The 24,048-nt window shown below is 31.0% G+C and overlaps 1 protein-coding gene across 3 annotated transcripts in view; it reads right to left on the bottom strand.

Moving 5' to 3' along the window:
* Positions 1–16,391, bottom strand: part of Uck (Uridine-cytidine kinase) — a 97,720-nt gene extending 81,329 nt beyond the window's left edge. For all 3 annotated transcript variants that reach the window (XM_035351430.2, XM_035351431.2, XM_035351432.2), the window contains exons 1-3: positions 16,166–16,391; positions 10,515–10,674; positions 956–1,052 (exon numbers count right to left, since the gene is read on the bottom strand). In XM_035351430.2, coding sequence (XP_035207321.1) covers positions 956–1,052; positions 10,515–10,674; positions 16,166–16,276 — 368 coding nt within the window. In that variant the 5' untranslated portion in view covers positions 16,277–16,391. The remainder of the gene's footprint in view (positions 1–955; positions 1,053–10,514; positions 10,675–16,165) is intronic.
* Between the last annotated feature and the right edge of the window lie 7,657 nt (positions 16,392–24,048).

Raw genomic sequence — 24,048 nt, 5'->3', positions numbered from 1 at the left:
CGCATGCGCAGAAAGTTTGTAGCTTTGAGGTCCGGATTATAGATCATTCTGGATTATGGGTGTCCGAATTAACGACTTTTGACTGTATTATCTTTTCCACATTTCACTGTATTTTTTGCTCGACAGATCATGTTACATTAGTTTTCGCTTTGTTCCACTCATTGCTTTCCACACAGAATCATTTCGTTTAGTACACTGCTGAAATTTTCTTTACCCCTTCTGAAATACAGGGACCTAATTCTGATCTCTACTGAAACTGATTTTAAAATCCATGACAAAATATAATTGCTTTTCTGTCTAATTTTAAAATATGTAGTCTTTTTAACATTAAATAAAGACAAATATATGGTATTTGTCCATAAACCTTCTTGTTACGTAACCTGGGAACAACCTTTTGTCAGATAATTAGGGACAAATGTTATTAAAACATAGTTACACTTTTTTTTTTCGGTTGTCTATATATATATGCATTGTCAGCTAAATGTCTTGTTGGTTGATCAGTTGCCCATGTAGGCTAAATGTCCTGTTGACTAATTGTCTCATTGGCTAAGTGGTTGTCAGCTAAGTGTCACGAATCCATGAAAGATATCTATGCAGTAAAGCTTTTTTTCTTCTGTCCTACCAGTATTCTATGATGATGACATTACAAGGCATGTTAAGTTTTATTTAGGAGAATATCTGACATCAGGAAAATTCCTATAGATAATTCATGTTCTTGCACCCACTAGATTGATTTTATTCATTGAAGATATCAGACTCTTAACATTATAACCGTTTGACTAGACAAAGGTGAACTTAAAATATAAACAACAATGCTGAATATTTTAATAAAAAAATATTTGACTTCCAAGATTATTTTGAAAAACTTCTTAACTTATAGAGAATAATACAGTTATGACATTTATATACCTACAATAAAATTTTACCATACATGTATTATATTGAAGCAACTTACCTACAGTTTGTAATGAAATCATATACAGGAATTTGTACAGTTTTGCCAGCAAGAATTTCTTTTAAAACTTTGTGCATTAACTCATTATCAAATGCATCTGAAACAAAAGATATAGTTTTCTACTAGATATAATAAAATTTTTAAAAAAATATATATCAGCAAGAAATATTTTGCACAGTAGCTCTACACCAGCGATTCTCAACGTTTTCTTTTGGCAGCTGTACACTTTTAACAATATGAAAATTTGGCGGCATACTAGCAATAAAATAAATTTAAAAGAATTTTACTTATCTGTAATACACTATGTAAAGTAGTTATGACAATAATTTCCTATGTTAAATAAAATAATATGCATGACAAAGACAAAGAAATGTTTATTGAGAAATTAATTAATTATAAGAATACATTTAATGCAAAATTTGAGCTTGATGATTTTTGATAATTTCGTTTATATTTGGTTATAAAAATGATAATGTCACTCTCATTTCGTCACCTACATTTAAAAGTTTTAATCTTTTTTTCATTTTTAGATTTGTTAATGCAGAGAATCCAAATTCACACTAATAAGATATAGAAAATTGTAACAATATTTTTAGAGCTTTTTTGGTTATTATGGGATAATCGCCTCTAATTTTAATCCAAAATGAATTAATTGACTCTTCCGAATGTTTAAAAATTAAATCTCGATTATTACACAGCAAAATTAGTTCTTCCTCTTCATTCAAAGTTAATTCATATACAGATGTATTTGTTATCACAAATGGATTACCAACCCAATCAAATATTCTCTAGTGCTGTCAAATGGTCAATAACAACTTTATGAATAGTTAGTTTTATAGGAGTCTTTTGGAACTGACTCAAACTTTTCCAAATTACGTTTGTATGCTTTCTTCTTCTATAAAGTTACTTTTTTGGGGGGGAATCCCACAAGTTTGTTGCGTTTAAAATATTTTCTTTCAGTCCTTGCATACATGAACTTATGTTATTAAAAATAACAAATATCAGGTAAGTAAACTAGTTTAGTACACCATATTTTATCTTCCTACAAATAAACAAAACCATAATTTTTATCTTGTTCAAAAAAATTTTCATCTCGTTTTTTAATTCAAGCACGCAAGATTAAACCTTTCCTCATGACAACCACCTTACATCCATGCGCAGTATCAAGTATTTGTATTTAGCTTCCATAACTTCGCATAAATTACTAAATAAGTGACTAGTTTTGATTTTATATAATTAACCATTTTAACACATTGTTCCAACATAATTTTCAATTCTGATGGCTAATATTTTATAATAAATGCTTCCTGATGCCAAAAAAAAAAAAAAAAAAAAAAAAAAAAAAAAAAAAAAAAGGTGACTAATATATCTGCATTCATTTCTTTTACATGTGGCAGAAATCTTTTTGTCCAGTCATAGCGGGAGCAACAAGTGTGCAAATCCCAATACATAAATTCCATGAAACTTTCATTTCTTGTAAATACAAGTTAATTACATCGAAAATATGTTTTCAGTTGCATAATCGAATAACTTAAGACAGCATAAAGATTGATTAATTATATCATTTTCATGAATGAACTGAACAAATGCAATTAATTATGCCTTTCCCGTAATGTACATTGTTTCATCTATTTGTAGAGCAAAGTTTGAATTTGCAAGAGTTTTTGCAGCATTTTCTTTATTTCATGACATGTCTTTAATTCTGCGATGAATTGTATCATTTGAAAGTGGTATTTTACGAATAACAAATATCAATATCCACTGATCCACCAATCATTATTTTTTAAATTTTGCAACAAATTGGTAATATAATCTTTTCAAACAAATTATTAGGTTGTAATTTAACTGCAATTAATTTGGCTATTTCATAAGAAGCTCTCTGAGCTTTTTGAGACACACTAAGTTTAGGTTAAATATCACGCTGAATAACTATCAAAAACAAAGTCCAACATTAAGAATCATTGTAAATTTCGTTGTTGTTTTCACACACTATAAAGCATAAGTTGACACTATAAAGCATAAGTAAGTATAAAGATAATGCATAAGTTGTTTTTGACACACTAAGTTGTTTTTCAAAAACGTTTACTTATTTGAATTTTGCAGATAATGATTTTTGAAATTAGCTTTTGTCTTTTGATGCAAGTGAAGGATGGTTAGTCAGAAAGTGACGCTGGAGCTCGCTCAATACCATAGCACTATTTGATAATTGACTACCACATACCAGGCACCCAGGAACAACTATATCATTTTTCATTGTAGATAGATATAAATTCACATTTTAAGAAATCATCATTATATTTCTGATGAACAATACATTTATTGCAGAAGGAAATATCTTAGCTCTCACTGGGCATCGGCCCTGATCATTAATATCATCAGTTTTATCACCGTTTTCTTCTTTTTAACCATTTATCTATTTCAGAAGATTCTTTTAAGATAAAAATAATTTTGTTAAAAAATTATAAAAAAGCCGAATCCTGTATTACCTTTCAATAAGTTTTATTTAAGTTTGAGAGCACAATACTGCATAGCATATATCAGGGGTGGCCAAGCTCCTTGATAATCCAAGGCATTTTTCAAAATTTGAAATTTTTCGCGAGCCACCATTAAATACATATTTAAAAGGTATGCAAAAAAGGTATTAAAAATGTTTTTACAGAAATTATATTTATTGAAAATATATAAATAAAAGTACAAAATATGTGTATTGAACTTAAATATTCAAAATTAAACACATTTATTTTACTTCTCTTGATAATTCTCTAAAATTTGGTGAATAATTGGTGACAGCACTTCTCAGTAATTCTTTGAGATGCTGGTTAGTTAATACTGATCGGTATTTGGATCTCACGAATTTTAAAGTGGAATAAAATGATTCACATAAGTAAGTTGTTCCGAATATTGAAATAATTCGAGAAGCAGCCTTTTTTAATTCAGGATACTTCGATTCTGGTACAAATTTCCAAAATTCAGTAATCGGCGTCGATTTATATTTTAATTGTAGAGCTTGATCCTTCTTGCATCATGGACGGAAATGAAATTTGTTATAACTTTGCATATTTGTTGTCTGTAATTTAAAAGACATTTCGAAACACATACAGAATGATAATAATTTTAAAAAAATATAATAACACAAAAATGATAAGGGAACTGGGGTACATTTATCGAGAGCCACAAATAATCCTTCAAAGAGATGCATGTGGTTCGCGAGCCGCAGATTGGCCCCCCCCTGGCATCTCTATTAATTTTAATTCTTCAGATACTTTTTGAGTCATAATTATATTGGAAATGGAAAACTCACTTTGAATTTATGCTAATTTCAAATGGATTCAGAAAAAAATCAAGAGACCATGGACGGAAATGAAATTTGTTATAACTTTGCATATTTGTTGCCTGTAATTTAAAAGACATTTAGAAACACATACAGAATGATAATAATTTTTAAAAAATATAATAACACAAAAATGATAAGGGAACTGGGGTACATTTATCGAGAGTCACAAATAATCCTTCAAAGAGATGCATGTGGTTCACGAGCTGCAGATTGGCCCCCCCTGATTAAAGTCAAAAGTCTTTAATCCGGATTCGTTGGGACTTCGGTGATTCTGGATAATCGGTTTTTCTGGATTATAGATCATAAGTTTAAATCTGGTAAGATGGCATGCAGAAACTATAAAATTAAAAATATGAAAAAGTAATTTATGAAATAAAGAGCAATCATGATCTAAAGGGTATCAAAATTTACAAAAAAAAAAAAAAAAAAAAAAAAAAAAAAGCTTAATATTTATTTGTTTACTTTATATTTTTAATATTTCTTTCAACACGCACATGCGTATAATATACATTATGCATTAGTCGAAATTAGAAAATTGCAGCCAGAAAACTATTTGATGTGTATTCGTGATATTTATAATGACGAGGAATATCATTTAAATCATATCAAAGACGGAGTACATCGAGATGAAATACTACATTTAGTAAGGAATTATAAGCCGAATAAAATAAAAACATCTGCCCTGAAGATAAGGATAGTGCTGACAGATCAACTTCCAGCTCATTGCGCGCCACGACATCCCCTCTCTCCCCCCGCAGAGCAGCGTGAAATTGATAAACAGATTTTGGAATGGTTAGAGAAACAAAGGATATGCCTTTATCCATTTTTTGCAGCAATTCCACTTTTTGTTTGATGGACATTGAAGCATGCTTTCGTTTTGTAGATCCTTTGTAGATCCAGAATTGGAAATTCTTTTTGACAGAATCGAAAGTTCAAGCTTACTTTTATAAAATTGCTCTAACAGTCTGTAAAAAATAATAAGCCGGATCCAATTTGAAGATTAAGGAACAACGCAATCTGCAACATTAACTGAAATAGATAATTAAATAATTTTAGCTTAGCTTATACCGCCTGTTATACATTAAATGCGCATGTGTAAATGTATTATGCGCATGCATAAATGCATTATGTGTTTAGGCATGCGCAGAAAGTTTGTAGCTTTGAGGTCCAGATTAAAGACTTTTGACTGTATATATATTTCTAAATTCAACCACACAGCAAGCATGTAAATATTAAACTGAACTAGCATATAATATTGTTTGGGTTTAATCCAGAATTGTAGTAAAATAATACAAGCATTATACTATATATATGTAATAAAAAAAAATTCATACTTTTCAATTATATTAGGTAATGATATATCTTACCTATTACAGATAAATTACTAACAATCTACTATGAGAAGCACATTAGATTGCACATAATCAAGATTACCAGATATTAAATATACATATAAACTTTTTCAAATATTCAATTTCTTTTTTAAATGGCTTTTTTAAATTATATTAGATATATATTTTATAAATCTGTATTTATTATATTTTCTTTATTTATTATTCATTTTTGTTCTACTATTTTAATCGACTATAACAATTATTTAAAATTCTTTTAAATTGATAATTTAGTAAATAAAAATCTTTAGAGATATATAATCGATTCGAATAAAGTAGCTGAATTTTTAATCGGCTGGAGCCAACACCTCGTTGGGCAGAGAACACAATCTGGTAAGTAAATTCCATGATGTGCTTCCATCTATCCATGAAAGGATAAGTTAAATATACCATGAATACCCTTAGTTTATTTCTATAAAATGGTTGAATGATTCGGTTCTGGATTTGTTTTTCTTAGAATATATAATTTTTTTAAAACACTTTGGTGGCACACAAAAGTGCCATTGCACAGTGGTTGAGAATCAGTGCCCTACACCATGACATGCTTCTGAAATTTATCTAGTCATAATAAACAGTTTCAGTTCAGAGAAATAAAGAGTAAGAACTTTATTTCTTAATTTTAAACTCATACTTTCCTGCTATTTTCATTCACAATGCTTTTGGCAAAGATCAATGTAGAGGAGTCTCCTAAAATAATAACTTTAAAACACAACAATACTACTCATAATTCTTGTATTATATAATCTATGAATATTCTCTATGACTGCACAGATTTCTTTAATTTGAATGAATCTGGGAGTAGCACACTGCCATTTATAAAAAAATTTCTCTAAAACCTCAATTTTGGAAGAATCTGTGAACAAACATCATTTGTTCATCTGTTGTATATGATGCTCAAGCTTTTTGCAATACTACTAACATTATAACAACAAATGAGATCTTTTTTTTTTTTTTTTTTTTTTTTTTTGAATAAATTGTGCAAAACATTTCCTCAAAGTGTTTCCATTGTTGCAGTTTAGAGGCCAATACTTCTACTTTATTATCGGGCAATTCGGATATCATAGAAGATTGTTCAGTTCTTCCTCATCTTGCATACAGTGGCTCAAACAATTGAGAATAACCTTTTATATGATAAATATAACTTTTATTATTCACACATTGCCAAGAAGAGCAAGCACGTATTTATTTATACACATAACAAATAGTTTAATTTAAATTAAAAATAAAGAATAGTTAACCAAAAAATTCTAAAATGAAAAAAAAATTCAGAAGCATTTTAAATAAACACAGGCAGATTTTTGCCTAAAAAAATTAAGAATATACCAATGAAATTTTTGTGATATCTCACATACAGAGAAAGTGTCAATATTTTGTTGCATGTCCTTTGGCTTTTATGATCTCTTTCAAACATTAAGGTACTTATTCAACCAGCATTTTGCTCGCATCTGAAGATATTTTATCCCATTTTTCTTGGAAGAATTATTTTAAATGTGCTTTGTTTTTAATTCTGTGTTTTTGGACCGCTTTTTCGTGTGTGGCCCATAGCTTTTCTGTGACACTGATTAATGTCTGGGCACTATGGTGGTATGTATAACTGTCGTTTACAATGAAAAAGACAGAACATTTTGATGTTATCAGCTATGTGTTTGGGGTCATTGTCATACTGGAATACGAAATTTCCATCGAAAACTAACTTTTTAGCACTTCCTTTTAATGTGAAGTACATCCAAGTAAACCATAAGATTCACAATGCTATCTATAAAAAAGAAATTTTCTAACCCAGTTGAAGCCATACATACAACCATAAACCACAACGAAGTCACTACCATGTTTAACTATATGATGTAAATTTTTTGGATCCAAAACGGTGTTGGACTTTCTGCATACAGTGCGACAGCTGTCACTGCAGAAAACGTTGAATTTATTTTCATCAAAGAATATGTAGTGGTACCTTAGGTAGTGGGTGACCAACAGCAATTGTTAGCCGTCAGTTTGTGACATCATAATCTGGTGGTTGGACTTCTGAAGGTTGGACTACCAGCTTCTTTATGACAAACTGAAATAATGCTTACATATGAAGAACACACTGGCCTTTTCAGCAACTTGTCTGATTTCTTTTAATATATGATTACAAATGTATGCTACATTGTACTGTCGATAGAACAATACAGACTACTATAGACAGAATACTACTACTACAGAATAATACAGAACATCTTTCTTCATTTGATCTTTGGACATATAGCACATTATATTGAGATTATTTTGACACAATATATCATGACTTTTGTCATGCTATCTAACCTTTTGTGCTGGTATGAATAAACAGACTTAAATGTATTACAGAAAGTGGCTCATCAGAAGATAGTGCAAAAATTATAATACAATATGTTGAAATACAAAATAATAAAACCTATGTACATAAGTTTTTAAGTACATAATACGTACATAAGTTTTCAGGCAAAATAATTAGCAAGCAATATATTATACATGATTTACATCTAGCATAAGAACCATTGAAACAAGAGCAGTATCAATGAAAGAGTTGAAGGATATGTATGAACACAAAATCTAATACAGACCAGTCCTTATATTTGCAACACAGTATACACCTAGATCTTACAGTATGCACTTTTCAAAATTTTCTTCCAACATAAATCTTTCTGCCGCTTTTCTCGACTTTTCAATAACATTTTTATCCATTTAAACATCTAAAAAATGTCTCAAACATTTACAAAAAAAAAAATTCACAAACTTGAAAAACGGTTCTCATTCACATTCTTTCCATTAAGTGAAGCATGTCAAAATCTGTATGAGCATCAGCTTTCTACTACAGTCAAAAGTCTTTAATCCGGACTCGTCGAGACTTCGGCGATCCCGGATTATAGATCATCAGTTTAAATCTGTTAAGATGGCATGCAGAAATTATAAAATTAAAAATATGAAACCGTAATTTATGAAATAAAGAGCAATTATGATCTAAAGGGCATCAAAATTTACAAAAAAAAAAAAGCTTAATATTTATTTATTTACTTTATTAAACATTTCTTTCAACGCGCGCATGCGTAAAGCATACATTATGCATAGTCGAAATTGGAAAATTGCAACCAGAAACTATTTGATTTGTATTCGTGATATTTATAATGATGAGGACTTTGATTTAAATCATATCAAAGACGGAGTACATCGAGATGAAATACTACACTTAGTAAGGAATCATAAGCCGAATAAAATAAAAACATCTGCCCTGAAGATAAGGATAGTGCTGACAGATCAACTTTCAGTTCATTGCGCGGCGCAACGTCCCCCCCTTACGCAGAGCAGTGTGAAATTGATGAACAGATTTTAGAATGCTTAGAGAATCAAAGGAGCCTTTATCCATTTTTTGCAGCAATTCCACTTTTTGTTTGATGGACATCGACACATGCTTTCCCTTTGTAGATCCAGCATCGCAAATTCTATTTGACATAATCGAAAGTTCGAACTTACTTTTATAAAATTGCTCTAACAGTCTGCCAAAAAGCCGGATCCAATTCGAAGATTAAGGAACAATGCAATCTGCAACATTAACTGAAATAGATAACTAGACAATTTTAGCTTAGCTTATACCATCTGTTACACATTAAACGCGCATGCGTAAACGTATTATGCGCATGCGTACATGCATATGAACATGCGCAGAAAGTTTGTAGCTTTGAGGTCCGGATTGTAGATCATTCCGGATTATGGGTGTCCGAATTAACGACTTTTGACTGTAATAATTATAATTATACAAACTACTATATGCTACTTTTTTAGCATTCGTGGTTATAATCTTTATAAACAGAGTTTTCTTAGGTTTGAGCAAAGAGTTAATTATTCTAATTTTTTAAATTTATAATTTGTAATAATATAACACATAATTTACACCATAATACTACAATTATAAGATTTGAAAAAATATACATTCTAAATTGTTAACTAAATTTTGCTTTTATTTTGAATTTTATTGTAAATTAGTGAACAGTTTAAAAAGATATTTTAATAGAGCTTGATTGTAAATTTTACAGTTATTTCAGTACTTGCGTATTATCGCAACCACCTTAGTAGAAGACACTAGATTCTCAGAATGTGTCAAAGGTTTGGCAACCATGGACATAAACATTCTTCAGGCAATATGCTTATAATAATTCTTTAGTCTAGCAGTGTCACCATTTTTGTATGCATTCTTTTTGTTGTATTCCAAGTTTCAATGGTTTATTATAGGCAAATTGTAATATTTTTGCCTAGAATTCAATCTTAAAATACTGCTTGTGGAATCTACTACTACAGAAAAAACTGCAGTAAATGTTCTGCAGAAATAATCTTTTACCAGAAAATCGCTACAGAGAGCAATGATGAAATGAGTCTGGTAGACAGCCCATGAGCAATGCAAAGTTTGTGGAATCCTTTGATGTCTTTTAAGTGAAAATGGATCAATGTGTTCATGGGGAAAAGAACACAGCTCAGAATTCAAAGAAAAATTTCTTTTACTTTTTTAATTCATTTTATTTAATACTTAAAATGTGTAGTTTAGTATGTGTTTTCTTTTGATATGTTGATAATGTTCACCAATTTACAATAACTATTCATAGTTTGGGAAATTTTCTAAAAAAAGTCGGAAACAGCCAATTTACACCTGTAAATAGTTTTTACTTTTTCATCTGTGAAAGACTCATATTGCGCAAAGGTGGTTGCGTTCATGCATCAGCACCATTATTTCTTTTAGTAATATCATTTGTAGAACACATACACTAAATACAGTAATTAACTGCTGTACACAATAATATGGATCATATATTTAAAAAAATATTACCAGGATGATCAAAATTATATTTTCCCTTAGCAGCTTTTTTCTTTTCTTCACACGTTAATTCTTTGTAAAAACTATCTTGGCTAATACATATAACTTGACGTTGCTGATGATCCACAGAATATTGTCCAACTTTATCCATAATTTTTTGGCATACTGTAGACTACAAAAAAAAAATTAATATGAAAATTCTTTCACAAAATATCAATAAAATACTGAATATATATATAATGATTATATAATTATAATGAATATATATATATATATATTGAATGTTAGAAAGAGAATAAACAATCTTCTCATTATCAAAAAGAAATAAAGTTTGCTTTCGCTAAAGGATAATATAATTTAAGTAAATATTTGTATTTATTTACTTATACTTTGATACACATTTGCTTTCTACGTATTTTGCATTATTATGTACAATAGAACCTCTATTAATTAAGGACTTAATTTAGCCAGCAATAAATGTAAAGAAATCATTGGGAGTATGTACTAACATCAGAAATTGTACAACCAAAATCAATACCTTATAAATTCTCTTAGCTCTGATTATCTTTTGGCCTTTATAATCAACGATAGGTCATTTAGTGGCCTTCTTATTGTGCATTACAATACAAATTGTGGTTGTTTTTTTTTTTTTTTTTTTTTTTTTGTTTTTGTTGTTGTTTGGTAAATTTTGATACTTTTAAAATCATAATTGCTCTTTTTCATAAATTACGGTTTCATATTTTTAATTTTATAATTTCTGCATGCCATCTTACCAGATTTAAACTGATGGTCTATAGTCCGGAAAAACCCCTAATCCGGAATCGTAGAAGTCCCGACGAGTCCAGACTTTGTACTCTATTCTAAAAAAACCAAATTCATTTAGAATGTAAAGAAAAAGCTGATAAATATGAAATGATGTATGGTAAGGGCTGGTTTCAGGGCCAATGAGGCAGAATTTTTATAATTTAGTGACACACCGAACAACAAAATCTAGAAATGGCAAAACTTTTAGAATTAAGGACAGGCAGTGGGAGCAGAATGTAAGATCCACGGAAATTGCATCATATGAGAAAATACCTTGTGTCAGCCCTGTGTATGATCTATTGAGACATATAGGGTGGGGCAAATAAATGTGGCTCGGAAAGCAGAAATTCTGTTCTCTGGGCCACTTTTATTTACCCCAACCTGTATAAGGTGAATCTTTTAAATTGTCAGTTTTCAATGTCTTTATTAATAGAAAAATTCTTTTTTATAAATGCCTGTCCATGCAAAAAGATTAGAAAACATTTTTGGTATTTTTCATACTAGTGTCTATTGAAAAGTTGAGAAAATAAAGGGAAGATAAGCATGTTAAGAAAATTCTAGTATCAGAAGTACAACATTCAAACATGTTTTCACTGCCCTTCCAAAAATTCTCCAAATTTTAAGAAATTCATCACAAACTTTCTGTAAAATACATCCATTATGTGTTAATACAATGAAGACATTTTCATTTTATCAATTTTTTTCTGAAGTCTTCTAGAATTGTGGGTCTGTAAATCTTGCCTTCAAATCCTTCTAAACTTTCCAAGTTGCAATGTATGAAATCCTAAAGAAAAAATAGCCCTACCAATTCTGCAAGAGAAAAAAAAGCTAGAAAATATTTTGAAAAAAAAAAAAAAAAAAAAAAAATCGGTGAAAAAAGTGTAAAATTAATTTATGCGACTTTATAATATGATAGCAAAAGAAAATAAAAATGCTTTATTTTAATCTTATTCCTTAAATGTAATTTAAATATATTGCCATTATTTTAGTTAGGTTTATCAATGTTTCCAAAAAAATTGTCGGAAAATCTCCAGATCTCCGAATTAAAAATTTTCTACAGATATTAATCTTAAAATCGCCAAATTTAGAGTCATTTAATAAAAGAATTCACATCCCCAAAAGCAGAAAGTTGTTTAAATGCTCTTCATTAGAAAAAAATGAAATAATTTTGAAATGCTTATGTTTGGCTCCTTGCTATGAAACTCCAGAATCCCACCCTCTACATTAGAAATTGGAACAAATTATAACCCATGTACCCATTCAAAAGATAATCATATTTGTAGTGAATTATCAAAAATATTCCTCCATAATGATAATTCACACTAAAAACAGCAGTCGTAAAAACAAGACAGAAATTTTAGATGATTAAAATTAAGGACCTTCTGCCGATTTTGGACGAAATTCAGGATTTTTAAGGACCAAAAATCGATTCCAAAAAACCTAAGGACTTTTATGGACTGTATGAACCATGATGTATGTTTTTTGCATTGTGATAAAACAACAGTACCTAGCGCCATCAAATTTTGAATGACGTAATCTTACTGCGAATATGGGCATCAGGAATCCCAAATTTGAAATTTGTTTTATTATCGAATTTATATTTTGTAAAACAAATTTTTGATTAACAAACTCAGGGATTTCAAAGCGAGCGATGGCAATGTTGTAGACAAAAAAACACTTTTATCTCCAGTGTGCGAGACTGTGTATCGGAAATTCTAAAGATATGCTCAATTTAAAATTATTTCGCTATATTGCTCTTGAACTGAAATTTATGGTTTAAGTGTAAAGAAGATGATATTTAATAAATAAAGGTAAAATATAAAGGTAACACACAAAATGTTAAAAAAACGCCCCTTTGAACGTAATTTAAAATCTGAAACCTTTAAGATTTTCCTTCTCTCTCTTTTTATATATATATATTTGGTACAACTCTGATATACGTCCTAATTTCCCCAAATGTGGCGATATGTGCTCTGCGCTGGTTTTTGGCATGATTGCGGGTTGTATGGCAACCCTGTTGACTTTGAAAAATCTTTCGCTGGTTCACGTCATGCTCTGTGTCTGGGAAGCTAGGGGGGGAGGGAGAAGATAATGTGTGTGCGTGTGATTATGGCAAAGCCTCGAGGGCTATCTGCCTAAGGAAGGGATGCCTTCGTAGAGGACTTTCTAAGGGAAACTGGCTCGTATACACGTTACACATGGGGAAAACCATGAAAACGCCCATGCAGCTAGCCCGTTTGTGGGATTCGAACCTCGGACCGAACTACCAGTGTTCGGCGACTTTACCGCTTGGCCGCTGGTGGGCCCTGGGGGGGGGAGATAAAATGGTGGAAGTTGTTGAATTGAAGTTCGGCAAAAGGAAATATCGTCGTGGCCATCCTGTTGAGGGGCAGTGGGTATTTGGAGATGTGGAAAGAGGGTTTGGGAGATTGTTTTTAGTGGCTATGCATGATAGAAGTAGGGATTTGTGATTATTTGTTATTTTATTTATTTGTGAACCATAGTATGAATTTTCTGGATAGTGTGTCTGGCTGTCATATAATTACGATAGTGATTACGTGGCAGTATGAGATTAGTATTTCTGCTGTTCGAAAAAGCATTAATTCATGGTAAGTGCATTTTATTTTATTATTCTTATTTTGTAGAATGTTATGTTCATTGTTTAGTATGAACTTCTGTTGTTATTGTTGTTTTTTGAATTGTTTGAAATTTATTTTAATTATTTTGTTGATTAGTGCGTACCGTCTAAATTGTGCAATTCGTAGATGTTTTTTAAGTTGAAACAGAACGCTGTATACATGATATTCTTTGAAATTTATTGTTGTTATGTTAATTTATTAAAGTGAGATGTACGTACTTCGTAGATTCGTTTGTTACCTGAATTGTGCAATTCGTAGATGTTGTTTTAAGTTTAAACAGAATGCTGTGTACATGGTAGTCTTTGAAATTTATTGTTCTTATGCTAATTTATTAAAGCGAGGTGTGGGTAGTTCGTAGATTCATTCGTTTCCTAGATTGTGCCATTCGTAGATTTTTTTTAAGTTAAAACATATCGCTGTGTACATGGACTCGTCAAATAATTTTGGTGAGAAGCTTTACGATTTTGCTATCTAAATTTTTTGTTTTTGTTTCAGATTTTTAGCTTAAATTTGTGTTCAAAACGTGGTTTTTGCATTCACATAAACCGTGTTTTTGAAGACATTTTAGGCTTAAAGTTCGAAATGTAGACAAAAAATTTAGATAGCAATATGGCAGCGTGGAGTTTCTTGCCAAACATTTTTGGCGAGAAATTTGGCGACTTGAGGGTGCATATCAGAGTAGTTCCATTTATTTATTTATATATATATAAATCCCCATCCTTTGTCACACGACAAGTTGGAGAGCATTGAAAAGTGCAAGGGGGAAATACTAGCCCTTTTCGAGTTTCCTCGTCACCAGAGAAGACAGCATTGATACAGGTCTGATTTTTATAATTTTTCTCTTAAAGTTTTTACTTGGTCTTAGCAAGACCCATACTGGTTGTCGCCTAGATTATTTTTTCCTTTTACATTTAAATTTAATTTCCGGTTCGTTTGTAAAGTTTTAATTCTTTAAGCTTGCAGTTCCAGCCCATTTGTTATTATATATTTTGACTAATAGCATACCGCTATTTATTTATTTTTATTTTTGCTGTACATTAAAATTGCATTTACATTTTTTTTTTTTTTTTTTTTTTACACCTTAATGTGTCAATATACGTGGACGCGTTGGGAAATTGGAACAGAGAATTGAGACTAAAAAAAATGTTCTTTTAGACAGTTTATTTAATTAATTAAAAAATTTTGTAGCGCAAAGTTTCAATTGTCTGTTTCGGTGAAACGCGTAATGGGGTTAGCTTGGTTCGATGTTCATTTAGAAATTTCCCTTGAAATGGAGCCAGAATGGACCTCGAATTGGGTTAATTAACCATTTTCTGCTTTTTAATTTTAATATATTTTTTTGCCTTTTACACTGTTCAATCGATTAATATTTTACTGTTTTTTAATTTACTTTTTATTTCGCATATAGCCTATCATTTTACCTCCTTCAATTGATTTGTTTTTATACTGTGTCAAAATTTCCGTAAATGTTTAGCATATAGCTTTTATTAATCGAACTTCTAAATATACACATTTTTTTCAATTTTCACACTTTCCATAACTACTATATATGCTTATATTGGAGTTTTCTTGGAGCCACAGCTTTTGGTAATTTTTTGGCGAGCTTACTAAAATTTATCTTCTCATTTCCTTAATTTTGCAGCACAATGCGCAAAAAGTTTTGACCAAAATTGGTCTTTTAAGTATTGTTCTTACAACTTTTCTTATAATATATATCTAGTTTTAATTACTGATTTGTTCCTAATTCCTAATATATACTACGCACATGCACACATACACAGGTAATTATATACATGAATATAAATTATCCATACATACATCTCTGAATTCAGTCCTGATAACAGAAGAGTACCTAAATTTCAAATAGTTACTTTCAGCATTCATGCTGCTCTGACTTGAACTTTTTGAAAATTTGCTGTTTCAAGTCAATATTTTTTTGATTTCAACGTAGATTAAATTAGAAATATTTACAGATCTCTTCTATAGACTAGACCTCTACAACTTTTAGCATACATACAATAAATCCATTTGTGAAATATAAATAAATTAAATTATATGGCTTACATATACCGAACATTCTTTACCTAGCTTATACAGAATATCTGAACATGGTATTCGAAAAACAATACATTTACTAGGGGATGTTTACTATTTTCTGAATACTGCCGTTAATATAATCCATTACGGGAAGTAAGAGAGACACAGTTGTTCGTTATTTACCTTTCCAGACGCAGTTCCACCGGCCACACCAATCAAAAATGGACTTTTTGAATCAAAACCATCGAAACCATTATAAATTTTATGTCCGTTACTGTTTGCTCGAAATGCCATTTCGACAAAAAAAGATTATAACTATTAAACCAAAGAATTTGTATGTGATGTTGTTACAAATTCTTTGCATTAAACATACATTCAGCAGAAAGAACATAAACAATAAATGCCAGTTAAAGTGTAAGTAGCTGCTCAGTGCTTTCTGCGAAATAAGCTGGTCGGATAGAACAGCAATGTCCTTTTTTTTTCTTAAATCTTCAGTTTAATGATAAATAAAATAACAGAAAAGGTACTTTCGCTTGGAATTTTATTCCCTATGTCATGAGCTAAATTTGAGATTTCTCAATAATAGGTTTTCCTCTCTTGGGCTATTTCTTGAGAATATTTATTGACTGTATCTAATCAAAGCCAACTGCCCAGTTTTCAGTAGGCTTCGAGATATTGGTCACTAGATGGAGATATATTTTGGTTATATATTCAACTTTATTAGTTCCCCATTTATTACAAAAAGTATATTTTACACTTTTTTCTATATTGGAGTTTTACAAAATTCCGCAAATCGGAACTATGTTTTACGGCATTACCGGATATGTACTTTTGATATCGCTGTTGGCAACAAAGCTTTGCAGACCATTTGGCGTTAGTTTGTGTTTTCAGTTACACAAAACCGCACACGTGCATTAGCGTCTTAGCTTAAAAAATGGAAGATAATTAATCTGTACAAAACCTGTGGCTGTGATGTTCAAACATCGACGGACGATTATCATCTGCATCAGTATGCAGTATGCATTTATTATTCCTTGAGCCACGCAAGTAAATCTTGATGTCATTTTAGACCATACATTAACATTGTTAAACCAATTCCTCAATACATAGCAAAAATCGCGAATATTTTTGGAAAAAAGTGCTTTTAGTAACGCTAAAAGAAAGAGCCGGCGCATTCCTCCATAAAATCTGTAGGTAAGCAACCTTAAAAAAGTTTTCAACTAAGTATTTCGTTTCCGGCGCAAAAGTTTTGAGACGTAGCAGATTAACGGTTCCTAGTCTTCAGCGTTGTACACACCATGTTTCTGCTTTTAGAGAATGTGGAAGCACTTCCGCAGAGAACCCGGTAAATGTAAACATCGCCAACTTTGGCGATAATAGTTCAAACTTGGTAACCCATCGGATTTATCGCATTCGCTTGTTTCGTTGTTCGCATTTGCAGATTTATATTATTATTCTCTTATTTATTATTATTTTTTCTGAATTTCTTAACAACGAATAGATAGAAATATTTTCGTAGATGGAAGCACTTCAGAGAACCCGGTAAATGTAAACATTGCCAACTTTGGCGATAATAGTTCAAACTTGGTAACCCATCGGATTTATCCTATTCGCTTGTTCGAAGTTTGCAACCATTCTCTTGCGTTTATCTTGTTGAATTAACACTGTCGTTGTTCGCATTTGCAGATTTATATTATTCTTCTCTTATTTATTATTATTTTTTCTGAATTTTTAACAACGAATAGATAGAAATATTTTCGTAGATAGATGCGGGTTCTCGGTTCGGGATGAAAGGAGGGGTGAATGCTAATTTGTAACACGGCTGTTCACGATGTATTCTTAATTATTAACAGCTCTAAGAACCATGAGGTTTCCAAAGTCTAAAATAATTTGATTTCGTAGACCGCAAAAATGTGCATGTGCATTTTAAATAATTAAGTAATGCTTTTATTTTTATTATTGGTTATTGTCATCTAAAATTATGAGAATAAATCAATTTTTATGGCGTAAAATTTTAACAACATAAAATATTGTTAATGCTTTTCTAACAATAACCTTTCAGAGGATGGCAGGTGTGACATAAATAGATGATTAAATTGAAATAAAAAATATTGATTATCTAAGATGTCAGAATAGTTCGATGCATCACCATGGTCATCAAAATTAGCAAACCACTGCTGGTGTAAGGAATATATTGTTTTCTGTGTTAACTGGAATTTAAGACAAATTTTTTTTTATATCACGGTTAACCGGTTAATTTCAGTATATTAATACTAATTTATATTTTTAAATAAATTTTTATTTCCGTTATAAATCCTTATATATTGTCTTATGCTTAATATATTTTTTTCTGTGCTAACTTGAATTTAATACACATTTATTTTCGTATATCACATTTAACCGGTTAGTTTTACATCTACATGCTTATTATCTGTGAATTTTTACTACCATATGCTTAATATATTGTTTTGTCTGCTAATTTGAATTTACATGCACTAAAAATCACGTTTACAAAATATCACATTTACGGATAGGCTCATTGTCGATGAACGGCGAGCTTGGCGAGTAAAAATGCAACGGCGCCAACAGGTTCTTTCCCGACGCACCAATGGGTTCTCTGCGGATGAAAACCCTCGTAGATAGATGCCGGTTCTCGGTTCGGGATGAAAGGAGGGGTGAATGCTAATTTGTAACATGGCTGTTTACGTTGTGTTCTTAATTATTAACAGCTCTAAGTCTAAAATAATTTGTTTTCGTAGACCGCAAAAATGTGCATGTGCATTTTAAATAATTAAATAATGCTTTTATTTTTATTATTCTCATCTAAAATTATGAGAATAAATCAATTTTTATGGCATAAAATTTAAACAAGATAATATATTGTTAATGATTTCTAACAATAACCTTTCAGAGGATGGCAGGTGTGGCATAAATAGATGATTAAATTGAAATAAAAAAATATTGATTATCTACGATGACAGAATAGTTTGATGCATCACCATGGTCATCAAAATTAGCAAACCACTGCTGGTGTAAGGAATATATTGTTTTCTGTGTTAACTGGAATTTAAGACAAATTTTTTTTTCATACATCACGTTTAACCGGTTAATTTCAGTATATTAATACTAATTTATATTTTTTAAATGAATTTTTATTTCCGTTATAAATGCTTATACAGTCAAAAGTCGTTAATCCGGACTCGTCGGGACTTCGGCGATTCCGGATTATAGATCATCAGTTTAAATCGCATAAGATGGCATGCAGAAATTCTAAAATTAAAAATATGAAACCCTAATTTATGAAATAAAGAACAATTATGATCTAAAGAGTATCAAAATTTACAAAAAAAAAAGCTTAATATTTATTTGTTTACTTTATTAAACATTTCTTTCAATGTAAGTTGTTTAAGTTGCTTCGTTTTATGTGATAATACTTTCTCTTTAATTCTATAAACAGACATAATTTTTTGTTCACTTACAAAGTTCCGTTAATTGCTGTGCCGAGAATACCAACTAACTTGTCAATCGAAATTTTTTCGTTTTCACTAACCTCTCTGTCACATTCTTCATGTCATTATCCATTTTTTGCAGCAATTCCACTTTTTGTTTGATGGACATCGAAACATACTTTCGTTTTGTACGATCCTTTGGGAGCTCCAGAATCAAAAATTCTATTTGACATAATCGAAAGTTCAAGTTTACTTTTATAGTATTGCTCTTACAGTCTGCAAAAAAAAATAAGCTGGATCCAATTTGAAAATTAAGGAACAACGCAATCATCAACATTAACTGAAATAGATAATTAGATAATTTTAGCTTACGTCCGTTATACATAAAACGCGCACGCGAAAACGTATTCTGCGCTTGTGCACACGCAAATGCGCAGTCGTAAGAGGTCTTACGCGCACGCATAAACGCCTATGCGCATGTGTCAACGCGGCGTATGCGCAGAAAGTTTTTAGCTTTGAGGTCCGGATTATAGATCATTCCGAATTATAGGTGTCCGAATTAATGACTTTTGACTGTATATTGTCTTATGCTTAATAATATATTCTTTTCTGTGCTAACTTGAATTTAATACAAATTTATTTTTGTATATCACGTTTAACCGTTTAGTTTTACATCTACATGCATATTATCTGTTAATTTTTACTATCATATGCTTAATATATTGTTTTATCTGCTAACTTGAATTTACATGCACTAAATATCACGTTTACAAAATATCACGTTTATGGCTTGGCTCATCGTCGATGAACTGCGAGCTTGGCGAGTAAGAATGCAACGGCGCCAACGGGTTCTCTGCGGATGAAAACCCGAGAATGTTGATGATGCATTGTACATTATAAATTGGTTAAAACTCAGAGTAATACTTCTTTTTCTAAGTTTTTCGTCCGATCTTTAGAATATGGTAACTGGTAGTCTGGCGACATTTTGGAGACGGTAAAGGTTACTACCTGGGACTTTGGTAATAATGTGAGCAGTACTCAGTTCCGATTACGTATTATTTTGTGTGAGGGAAATGAGAGATCATGGGATATGTCATGTGATATTAATGGATGAATTACGGTTCTTTAATCGGAAAAGGGGGAAAATCGGGAAAAAATCTGGAAATTTTGTATTTGGCTTTATTCTGTGTTGTGTGAAACAGTGTTCGTTAATTTTTGGATCCCATGGCCCTAACTAAAGTGAATTCAAAATGGGTATTTAGTGGGATTGAAAGGGGTAGTAATAAGTGTTTCTTTAAGGTTGTGCGAGATAGAAGTAAAGATGTTTTATTAAGTTATTTATTTTACCTGGTACCTTGCTGTGAACTATAAGTATGATTTTAAAGATCCTGAAACAGAAATAAGAAAAGTTTATCGGACATGTAATCAAGATTCTGAAGAAGATTAGGTAAGTTAGTATTTTTAATTATTTGAGGATATTATTTTTATGCATTGTTCTAAATGTAAGGTAGAAGTAAAGTAATTTGCGTAAACGTGCATGAAAATAATTTAAATATTTGAGACTAAGTATTTGTAACCATTTGTAATGTTTGCGGTATGAATTAGTTAGTGACGTTTGTAATATAATAGATAATGTAGAGGTAAAAGTTTTTGGATATTTTATTTATTTTATACGGGGAAATGTTCATATTTGGAAAGGGTATATACTTTTTCGCGATCAGGTAATTTCATATATGTTCTTTTTACCGGGTTTAAAGATTCAAAAAATTGTCATGTATTTTCGTGAAATTTTTCTAATTTATGAGAAAAAAGCAGTGTACATGGATATAGTGAAGAGTGTGCGCAATGTCATTTTTGTGCAATTCTGGGATGTTTTTTTAAGTAAAAATAAGTCAATTTGTACATGGTTTATGTGTATGTGTCATTTTGAAAAACGCATAAGGAGTATGGTATTGTGCACTTTTTCCCAATTTTGCAGTGAATATTTGTCATGATTAAGCAGTTTTGTTAGATAAAATTTCTAGCATAAGTGTAATTCGGCTACTAGATTGTTGGAAGAAGTGTTCAGTAGATAAAAAGAAAAGAAACATGTCTTTACTTCGTGAAGACAAAATGGCGGCGGGAAAAAAAAACAGAGGGTTGCTGTAGGAGAGTTGGTCGCCAAAAAAACGCCAAGTTACCATAATGTAAAGATCAACCAGTTTTTCTTATGTATCATGCATGAATTTTTAATTTGTAAATTGGTGCACTACGATCTGTTTGATTTCTAATATTTTTAATATGAGCCCGTCCATAAAAAATGTTGGGTACTATTCCGTTTTGAGAACCGTAAAAAAACTGCAGCGAAAATGTATGCACAAAAGCGCCAAATCTAGCAAACACACCCATTTAACAGTGCCAAATCTGGCGTACACGCTGATTTCAGATTGTGTAAGTAGTTATAGTTCTATATTTCTTAAGACGCCATTGAAATACTAATTTAATTTTTAAATCCTTTTTTGATATCGGCTCTAGTTTAGAATTGGGTGCCCCTTCGATTGGCGACAATTTTTAAAAAATTTTGGCGGTGAAACCTCACTTCTGGTTACCACGATAGTTTTAACTTTGTTTTAGCTTCCCAATTTTATTTAAATGAAAATAGATTGATGTGTACATGGACATATTTAAGGCAGTGCGCAATGCCTAGTTTGTGCAATTCTAGGATGTTTTTTTAAGTAAAAACAGATCAATGTATACATGGACACAAATCTTGTGCAATTCTTTGACTTTGGTTTCGTGTAGCGGCCATCTTGAAATTGTGCCTTCCTGGCGCCGATCTTGGCGTAAAAAAAGAATCGCCAATAAACAAGGGGCACCCAATTGTAAACTTTTATCTTGATATCCTATGGATTTAACAATTTGAGAATTGCCCATGACAGAAAGTCTGCAATAGAGTTTTGGGTAAAGTGCAGAATCACACACTGCTTGATGCGTTTCCAAGAATTTCACATACTCGATATCCATGTACACATCGGTCTATTTTCACTTAAAAAAATCCCAGAATTGCACAAAAATGGCACTGTGTTGGCAAATCCAATTGTTTTTACCCTTGTAAAAAGTGGCAAACAAATAAGTGGGCGATTCCTGCACTTTACAGAGAATTTTTTTCAAAGAAAAGGAATGTTTGAACAACCAACAAGATGAAATTATCCTTTAGCGATAACTGGGTGTAGCGAAATAACGATGCAGGCATCCATTCAGTTATGTTTAGCAATTTTTATATAAATTATAATAATGATCTGAAATAGTTATTTACTCTTATCCTTGATTCAGTCATGTTTAGCCTTTTTTATATAAATTGTAATAATAAAAAAGTATTATATGAAATTAACCTTTCATCTAAATTAAAACATCAATCTTAGATAGTTATTTACTATTATACTTCCTTTCTTGTGTTAGGGTTGCCGCAATTATTTTTGGCAACACTGGCATCAACAATAGTTTGGCGATTTTTTATGGCCCTCAAAACCGAATAGTACCGAATGTTGTAAATAAAAATGAAACATTCCAATATAATATTAGAATAAGGTCAACAAGCAACTATAATTTCAAATTCTGTTTCAAATTAAAGTTGTTTCCATTTGTCTAATAGTTATAACTTTTAACTAAATTTGTATTATTTAAAATTTCCTACAAACACATATTTCATCATCATTAAAAGAAACCTCTTATTATTCAGCACCTAAAATCAAATCCATTTTAGAAATATTTCTTTTACTCTTATGTATGAGCAGATATATAAGTTTTAGATCGTAATTTATTAATATGTCATTCAAATGATTAATAGGATAAAGTAATTTCTTTTCTACATGGAAACTGAGAATAGAATAAAAATTGACCCAATATAACAAATTCTGAAGTAGATGTAAGGCACCAGTATAGTGGTTAGCATTGCTGATTGCTATGCAAAATTCCCTGGGTTTGAATCCAGAAAAGGCATAGATGTTTATAAATGTATAGTATGGCATTGCGGAAAGCTGAAAGTCTTCTCGCTTGGTTTGCTGGAAGGGGTACTCGCCATCAAAATTAGAGATGGAACTGAACCAAACTGCACTGTCACCAATTTAGCTGCCTTAGCGATTGAATTTTCTAATACTCCAAAAATAGATAGAACAAATTATTTCTTCTCTTTTCAGTTTGGTATAAAATACTGCTTAGAAAATAAATTTATTGGATAGGCCTACATCTTAGTCATCAATTTACTTTTACCATTAAATGGTTCTTTTCAGCGTAGCTTGCAGAAAAAGGTGCTAATGTTTGCAAGTACCTCCTAGACAGCCGTTTTTTAAGATCCAGGTGAGAGGGAAGTTAAATGGTTAGTTGGTCATGGTTATTGGACATTAGAACTATATAGCGATACCTTTAAGGCCAGTTTACACCTGTAAGAGCAGCTCGTTACGATTACTTTGACAATGTAAACACTCATTTCTATGGAGTAGAAATGTAGGGATCATTAGTCAGCACTTCCATTTCTACTTTGAACCTGTTTAAAAATCTATCTGGGCAGTTACTCTAAGCAGCGTTCGCAGGGACATCGTGACAGTGAGTTCTATAATGCCGAGATTGAGCGATAGCCAA

This window comes from Stegodyphus dumicola, chromosome 9 (genome assembly GCF_044657685.1).
Source record: "Stegodyphus dumicola isolate Sdum_Otavi_A_Nest chromosome 9, ASM4465768v1".
NCBI lineage: Eukaryota > Metazoa > Arthropoda > Arachnida > Araneae > Eresidae > Stegodyphus > Stegodyphus dumicola.
The sequence above is the reverse complement of the archived record's forward strand: the minus strand, read 5'-3'. Positions and strand labels throughout refer to the sequence as shown.